The sequence below is a fragment of the Pelophylax lessonae genome (assembly GCF_965119305.1).
Source record: "Pelophylax lessonae genome assembly, chromosome: 11".
Lineage (NCBI taxonomy): Eukaryota > Metazoa > Chordata > Amphibia > Anura > Ranidae > Pelophylax > Pelophylax lessonae.
Genome location: NC_138778.1, coordinates 74540395 through 74549730, shown reverse-complemented (window position 1 = coordinate 74549730; position 9336 = coordinate 74540395). Strand labels below are relative to the sequence as shown.

At 44.9% G+C, this 9336-nt stretch overlaps 1 protein-coding gene across 2 annotated transcripts in view; it reads left to right on the top strand.

The window, feature by feature from the left end:
- Positions 1-4: 4 nt before the first annotated feature.
- The window catches only part of ACOX1 (acyl-CoA oxidase 1), a 90445-nt gene continuing 81113 nt past the window's right edge, over positions 5-9336 (top strand). For both annotated transcript variants that reach the window (XM_082272075.1, XM_082272076.1), the window contains exons 1-2: positions 5-138; positions 7113-7272. In XM_082272075.1, the coding sequence (XP_082128201.1) occupies positions 30-138; positions 7113-7272 (269 nt within the window). In that variant the 5' untranslated portion in view covers positions 5-29. The remainder of the gene's footprint in view (positions 139-7112; positions 7273-9336) is intronic.

Sequence of the window (9336 nt, the reverse complement as noted above, 5' to 3'; positions counted from 1 at the left end):
GTGTCAGTTGCAGAAGTGACAGTGGAGAGATGAATCCGGACCTGAGCAGAGAGAGGGCCACCGCCTCCTTCAACCCAGAGACCATCACTAACATCCTGGATGGGACTCCGGAGAAGACCAGGAGGAGGAGGGAGATCGGTAAGGACAGTCTGCGAGGGGTACAGTGTAATACAATATGGAGGAGAACCTCATACACAGGTGTAATACTGTATACAGTCTGCATGGAGGAGAACCTCATACACATGTGTAATACTGTATACAGTCTGCTTGGAGGAGGAGAACCTCATACACAGGTGTAATACTGTATACAGTCTGCATGGAGGAGAACCCCATACACAGGTGTAATACTGTATACAGTCTGCATGGAGGAGGACCTCATACACAGGTGTAATACTGTATACAGTCTGCATGGAGGAGAACCTCATACACAGGGGTAATACTGTATACAGTCTGCATGGAGGAGAACCCCATACACAGGTGTAATACTGTATACAGTCTGCATGGAGGAGGAGGAGAACCTCATAGGTGTAATACTGTATACAGTCTGCATGGAGGAGGAGAACCTCATACACAGGGGTAATACTGTACACAGTCTGCATGGAGGAGAACCTCATACACAGGTGTAATACTGTATACAGTCTGCATGGAGGGGGAGAACCTCATACACAGGTGTAATACTGTATACAGTCTGCATGGAGGAGAACCTCATACACAGGTGTAATACTGTATACAGTCTGCATGGAGGAGGGAGAGAACCTCATACACAGGTGTAATACTGTATACAGTCTGCATGGAGGAGAACCTCATACACAGGTGTAATACTGTATACAGTCTGCATGGAGGAGAACCTCATACACAGGTGTAATACTGTATACAGTCTGCATGGAGGAGAACCTCATACACAGGTGTAATACTGTATACAGTCTGCATGGAGGAGAACCTCATACCCAGGTGTAATACTGTATACAGTCTGCATGGAGGAGACCCTCATACCCAGGTGTAATACTGTATACAGTCTGCATGGAGGAGACCCTCATACCCAGGTGTAATACTGTATACAGTCTGCATGGAGGAGACCCTCATACACAGGTGTAATACTGTATACAGTCTGCATGGAGGAGACCCTCATACACAGGTGTAATACTGTATACTGTCTGCATGGAGGAGGACCTCATACACAGGTGTAATACTGTATACAGTCTGCATGGAGGAGACCCTCATACACAGGTGTAATACTGTATACAGTCTGCATGGAGGAGACCCTCATATACAGGTGTAATACTGTATACAGTCTGCATGGAGGAGGAGGAGAACCTCATACACAGGTGTAATACTGTATACAGTCTGCATGGAGGAGGAGGAGAACCTCATACACAGGTGTAATACTGTATACAGTCTGCATGGAGGAGAACCCCATACACAGGTGTAATACTGTATACAGTCTGCATGGAGGAGAACCTCATACACAGGTGTAATACTGTATACAGTCTGCATGGAGGAGAACCCCATACACAGGTGTAATACTGTATACAGTCTGCATGGAGGAGAACCTCATACCCAGGTGTAATACTGTATACAGTCTGCATGGAGGAGACCCTCATACACAGGTGTAATACTGTATACAGTCTGCATGGAGGAGACCCTCATACCCAGGTGTAATACTGTATACAGTCTGCATGGAGGAGACCCTCATACACAGGTGTAATACTGTATACAGTCTGCATGGAGGAGACCCTCATACACAGGTGTAATACTGTATACTGTCTGCATGGAGGAGGACCTCATACACAGGGGTAATACTGTATACAGTCTGCATGGAGGAGACCCTCATACACAGGTGTAATACTGTATACAGTCTGCATGGAGGGGGAGAACCTCATACACAGGTGTAATACTGTATACAGTCTGCATGGAGGAGGAGAGAACCTCATACACAGGTGTAATACTGTATACAGTCTGCATGGAGGAGGAGAACCTCATACCCAGGTGTAATACTGTATACAGTCTGCATGGAGGAGGAGAACCTCATACACAGGTGTAATACTGTATACAGTCTGCATGGAGGAGGAGAACCTCATACCCAGGTGTAATACTGTATACAGTCTGCATGGAGGAGGACCTCATACACAGGTGTAATACTGTATACAGTCTGCATGGAGGAGGAGAACCTCATACACAGGTGTAATACTGTATACAGTCTGCATGGAGGAGGAGAACCTCATACACAGGTGTAATACTGTATACAGTCTGCATGGAGGAGGAGAACCTCATACCCAGGTGTAATACTGTATACAGTCTGCATGGAGGAGGACCTCATACACAGGTGTAATACTGTATACAGTCTGCATGGAGGAGAACCTCATACACAGGTGTAATACTGTATGCAGTCTGCATGGAGGAGGAGAACCTCATACACAGGGGTAATACTGTACACAGTCTGCATGGAGGAGACCCTCATACACAGGTGTAATACTGTATACAGTCTGCATGGAGGGGGAGAACCTCATACACAGGTGTAATACTGTATACAGTCTGCATGGAGGAGAACCTCATACACAGGTGTAATACTGTATACAGTCTGCTTGGAGGAGGAGAACCTCATACCCAGGTGTAATACTGTATACAGTCTGCATGGAGGAGAACCTCATACCCAGGTGTAATACTGTATACAGTCTGCATGGAGGAGGACCTCATACACAGGTGTAATACTGTATACAGTCTGCATGGAGGAGAACCTCATACACAGGTGTAATACTGTATACAGTCTGCATGGAGGAGAACCTCATACCCAGGTGTAATACTGTATACAGTCTGCATGGAGGAGAACCTCATATACAGGTGTAATACTGTATACAGTCTGCATGGAGGAGAACCTCATACACAGGTGTAATACTGTATACAGTCTGCATGGAGGAGAACCTCATACACAGGTGTAATACTGTATACAGTCTGCATGGAGGAGAACCTCATACACAGGTGTAATACTGTATACAGTCTGCATGGAGGAGAACCTCATATACAGGTGTAATACTGTATACAGTCTGCATGGAGGAGAACCTCATACACAGGTGTAATACTGTATACAGTCTGCATGGAGGAGAACCTCATACCCAGGTGTAATACTGTATACAGTCTGCATGGAGGAGGAGGAGAACCCTCATACACAGGTGTAATACTGTATACAGTCTGCATGGAGGAGAACCTCATACCCAGGTGTAATACTGTATACAGTCTGCATGGAGGAGGAGAACCTCATACACAGGTGTAATACTGTATACAGTCTGCATGGAGGAGAACCTCATACCCAGGTGTAATACTGTATACAGTCTGCATGGAGGAGGAGAACCTCATACACAGGTGTAATACTGTATACAGTTTGCATGGAGGAGGAGGAGAACCTCATACACCGGTGTAATACTGTATACAGTCTGCATGGAGGAGAACCTCATACACAGGTGTAATACTGTATACAGTCTGCATGGAGGAGGAGAATCTCATACACAGGTGTAATACTGTATACAGTCTGCATGGAGGAGAACCTCATACACAGGTGTAATACTGTATACAGTCTGCATGGAGGAGGAGGAGAACCTCATACACAGGTGTAATACTGTATACAGTCTGCATGGAGGAGGAGAACCTCATACACAGGTGTAATACTGTATACAGTCTGCATGGAGGAGAACCTCATACACAGGTGTAATACTGTATACAGTCTGCATGGAGGAGGAGGAGAACCTCATAGGTGTAATACTGTATACAGTCTGCATGGAGGAGGAGGAGAACCTCATAGGTGTAATACTGTATACAGTCTGCATGGAGGAGAACCTCATACACAGGTGTAATACTGTATACAGTCTGCATGGAGGAGAACCCCATACACAGGTGTAATACTGTATACAGTCTGCATGGAGGAGGAGGAGAACCTCATAGGTGTAATACTGTATACAGTCTGCATGGAGGAGAACCTCATACCCAGGTGTAATACTGTATACAGTCTGCATGGAGGAGACCCTCATACACAGGGGTAATACTGTATACAGTCTGCATGGAGGAGAACCTCATACCCAGGTGTAATACTGTATACTGTCTGCATGGAGGAGGACCTCATACACAGGGGTAATACTGTACACAGTCTGCATGGAGGAGACCCTCATACACAGGTGTAATACTGTATACAGTCTGCATGGAGGGGGAGAACCTCATACACAGGTGTAATACTGTATACAGTCTGCATGGAGGAGGAGAGAACCTCATACACAGGTGTAATACTGTATACAGTCTGTATGGAGGAGAACCTCATACACAGGTGTAATACTGTATACAGTCTGCATGGAGGAGGAGAACCTTATACACAGGGGTAATACTGTATACAGTCTGCATGGAGGAGAACCCCATACACAGGTGTAATACTGTATACAGTCTGCATGGAGGAGGAGAACCTCATACACAGGTGTAATACTGTATACAGTCTGCATGGAGGAGGAGAACCTCATACACAGGTGTAATACTGTATACAGTCTGCATGGAGGAGAACCTCATACACAGGTGTAATACTGTATACAGTCTGCATGGAGGGGGAATACACCTGTCTTTTTATAGGAGGAGAGGGAGAGAACCTCATACACAGGAGTAATACTGTACACATGCTGCATGGAGGAGGAATACACCTGTGTTCAGAGGAGGAGGGGGAATAGAACATCATACAAGGGTGTAATACTGTATACAGTCTGCATGGAGGAGGAATGCACCTGTGTGTAGGGGGAGAGAACCTCATACACAGGTGTAATACTGTACACAGTCTGCATGGAGGAGGGGGAGAACCCCATACACAGGTGTAATACTGTATAAAGTCTGCATGGAGGAGGAATATACCTGTGTGTAGAGGAGTAGGGGGAGAGAACCTCATACACAGGTGTAATACTGTACACAGGCTGCATGGAGGATGAATACTCCTGTGTGTAGAGGAGTAGGGGGAGAGAACCTCATACACAAGTGTTATACTGTACACAGGCTGCATGGAGGAGGAATGCACCTGTGTGTATAGGAGGATACAGCCCCAACGCATATTGCTTCAGTTCACACCAACACACTCTATTTATGTGCACTGCACAAAGGTAGGATGTGTTGTATTTTTGTGTAGCACAGCATGTTCTGATGCACTGTAATGCATTGTTAGATGCAAGGAATTTAATTAATTAAAATCCCATTATATTAAAATAAATAGAAATTAATGGGAAAAAAACAAATTCTGTTGTGCGTTTTAAGAATGCATCACAGCACATGGGAGCGTGAGCTGCCCACTGGTGGCAATAAGCCCTAAGGCCCTGTTTACACCATGATTCTGCCTGCAATTCCAAATCGCGTGGTAATTGCTGTAAAACGCGTATCACATACATGTTCGAATGCCATTATCCTTCAAAGGCACCCAAAACAGTGCGGTTCTGCCACGGTTGAAGCATGTCACCAGAAAAGGAGCAGAAGCTTATTTTTGGACAACAAATGTACATTGGGCAGCCCATTCAAGTGAATGGGCTGGCTCTATGCGATGTGCAGTATTGTGTGACAATCTATGTGGGAATCGCTATGCCATATGAGAACTGGGCCTAAGACTTTGCACACGTTTTGTTTTGATGTACCTGGAATGTATTTTGATGATTTAGGACCCTTTCACATGGGGGCAGATCTGTTTTGACGGACTCTGCTTGCTCAGCGGGGATCGTTCTGCTGATCCCCGCTAAGCAGGCAGGTGACGGGTTCGCCTCCGCTCACTTTGTAGAGACAAACCTGTCGGAGTCCCCCCCCTCTCCTCTATGGAGAGATAACATGAAAACAGACAGCCTGTCCCTTTATTTATTTTTTTTCCTGCTGCCATCTGCTCCGACACGCTGGATGGGTGGCGAACGTATTGTGACATAACGTGTCTGTTTTTAACGGATCTTGCCAGATTGAGTGCCATTATGCCTTATTGCTTGGCAAGATCACTCGGCAAACTGTGCCTTTAAAAATCTCATGAAGCGTGTCTTTTTTAGGTAACAAATGTGCATAGGGAAGCCTATTCAAGTGAATGGGCTAACCCTATGCGACACGCAGAATTGTGTGACAATCTATTTGAAAATCGTGTAGTGGGAATGTGCCATATGTAAACTGGGCCTAAGACTTTGCACACGTTTTGAATGCACCTGGAAAGTATTTAGATGATTTAGGCCCCTTTCACCCAGGGCGGATTCGTTTTGACGAACTCCGCTTGCTCAGTGGAGATCGCTTCGCTGATCCCCGCTAAGCAGGTGGATGACAGGTCCATCTCTGCTCTCTGTGCAGAGACAGACCTTGAGATGTCTGTCTGTCTGTCTATGGGGAGATCCGATAAAAGGGAAAAGCCTGTCCGTTTCATCCGATCCGACCCACTGGATGTATGGCTAAGGTATTGCCGTCTGCCTGTTTTCAGAGGATCTTGGCGGATTGAATGCTAGGCGGGTGTCAGCGGACGCATGTCCACTCACATCCGCCTCCCCATAGAGGAGAATGTAGTGGCCCGATTGGGTCTGCCTGAAAAACAGAAAAGGCAGACCCGATTGGTCTGATCGTGTAAAAGAGACCTAAAGCTGAGGGCTTTATGTGTATGTAAACTATAACAAAATATGTATTTTGTTTGCTCCCGTTTGGTCTGGTATATATAGTTTTGAAAGGGTTTTATATCTGTGACAACTACAAACAAAAATAGCTGTTTATCCTGCCAAAAATCTTGAGTTGATAACTTGCTGTGCTCTCTGCCCACAGATGTCAATTAGCACTTTTCCCAGCTGTATGCGTTTACTACAAATCACTTTCCTGTTTTGGAGAGGGGGGGCTGTTCTAATTCCCTAATACACTTCCTTCCTAGGATGACAACACTTCTCCCAGGTGCAGTACGGTTGTCACTATAGGACAGGAAGTGCATTCCTGGAAGAATCACCAGGTGAAAAAATAAAACGAATGCAGCCAATTCAACAGAGGACCAGGAAGCTGCAAACTATTATTTTTTGTACTTGGGGTTAGATACGGTTTGAATGGAATATTTCTTTAGGTAGCCTTCCCATAGTGTGTGTGTAATGTGTTCTTGCTTCTTTTAGAGAGTCTTGTGATCAACGACCCAGACTTCCAGAATGAGGACCCCAATTTCTTTTCCCGCAGTGAGCGATATGAGCTGGCTATCAAGAAGAGTTCCCAGATGATTAGAAAGATGAGAAACCATGGCATAGCTGACCCTGAGGAGATCTATTGGTTCAAGAGGTGGGCTCTCCACATATACCATCTAATTCATGAATATTTATATGTAGATTGTAGGCTAGTTCTACGTGCACTACAGATGAGATAGATTTTTACAGAAAACACACAGAAAGAAGAGGTCTTTGCTAGATTTTATATTTCGCAGTGCTACTTAAAGAAGAATTGCTGGTATCACATTTTTGTATTGGAGCAGCTTGGGCTAATGTAACTATGAATAAACCATACCTGTGGGATCCCTCACCGCTACGCCACCACTAGACACCGGTACTCCAGTGATCTCCACCACCTTCTGAGCCCTCTGCTAAACATAGTGAACATAGGAGGTCAGCCGCTTGGCATGGGCTCCATCCAGGGGTCACCTTATATTTTCTGAACGAATGCAAAGCGTTCTGTGTATGGACGAAGTGAAGATGCAGGGTGGTGACATCATGGTTTTAAATGCTGCGTGTAGAGCTGCAGCTGTACTCTGTATAAATCAATAGTCAGTGCTGCTGCTGTTGGCATGTAAGGGGGGGTCTGAGCAGTTGCATTTGAATAGAACCTCCAACCATTCCTGGATAAAGCCAGTGTGCTTCCAGGGTCGGCATTTCTGAGTTCTGGCTGCTGCTAATCAGACTGGTTTTATGTGGTCATAGCACAGAGCAAATTATCCGCAACTATGCGGCCATAGTTGATAAAAACTTAAAAACGCAGCTATTTGGCATTTATTAGGCCTCATGCACACTGATTTCTTGTAAACGCTGTTTACCCTGACAGGAGAAGATCAGCATTATAAACTCACCTAAGTTGGATTTTTGCAAAAGAGTTTTTCTTTTTTTTTTTTTTTAATCAAACGGTTCTTTATTGAACAAATAAGTGCAAACAACAGTAACAGGGTAATGCAATAATCCACAAATTGTGAAATAATCAGTGAACAGTACAACTGGGCATGAGGATCAGAAAGACATATTCGCAAATACATTGTGAAATGTAACCTGAGCAAGCGTCATTGGCATGGAACAATGATATGACATCAGAAGGCAAGAAGACCGAGATCCGTATCAAATGGCCAGTAGACCAGCTAACTATATGGCAAAAGGAGACAAGGCCCCAAATTAAATACATGGCTCCGGGGCCTGAGTCCACCTATCCCATATCTTATCAAATTTTGTGGGACATCCATGATGTGTGTACAGTAGTTTCTTGTACGGTATAGTAGCATTAACTTCCCTGAGCCAGTCATGAAAAGTAGGGGGTCTGTCACGCATCCAGCATCTCGCTATTAGTTTCCGGGCGGAGAACAAAGTTTCATGTAGAAAAATAGTAGCAAATTTATTCATGCCGGTATCAGGGAAAATTCCCAATAAACACGGTTTGGGGAACAGCGAGAGAGGGGACCCCATAGTGTCATGAAGAAATTTAACTATCTGAGCCCAGTAACCTTGGACTTCCGGGCAGCTCCATAGCAAGTGATAGAAAGTTCCCCGCTCCTGGCCACACATAGGGCAAGTGTCTGAGGCGTCCTGTTGGTATTTAGCTGTCAATAGGGGAGTAAGGTATGCACGATGGAGGATATATATTTGCGTAAGGCGGTCGGACAATTTAGGGGAGACCAATTTACAGGCATCTAGAGTGTCACTCCACTCGTCGTCCTCCAAGTCACCCACATGCAAAAGAGTTTTAGCAGAATTTTATTTATTTCATTGGGCAAAATTCTGGTAATTGAAATAGATTAACATTTAAGTGCTAAACGTGCCCAGAGCTTATGCAAGTTTATGAGCATTTTTTGTGGTCAGAAGAACTGCTCTTGAACGTGATTTTAGGACGTTCAGGGAACAGTTTATAAACTCCCATGCTGATAAACTGCTAAAAACGTCCATGTATGCATAGACACACAGGATAACATAGAGGGGAGTTTAAGGTCTGGTAAAAAAAATTAACGCCCAAACTCACAATAACTTGAGTTTTAACAGCTGCAGTGTGCATAAGGCCTTAAGCCCTGTACACACGCACAGATTGTTGGCCGTAAATTGTCGGCCAACGTCCGATCGGCCGATTGTAGGCTTTTTAGTATGATGCTTCCGAAAA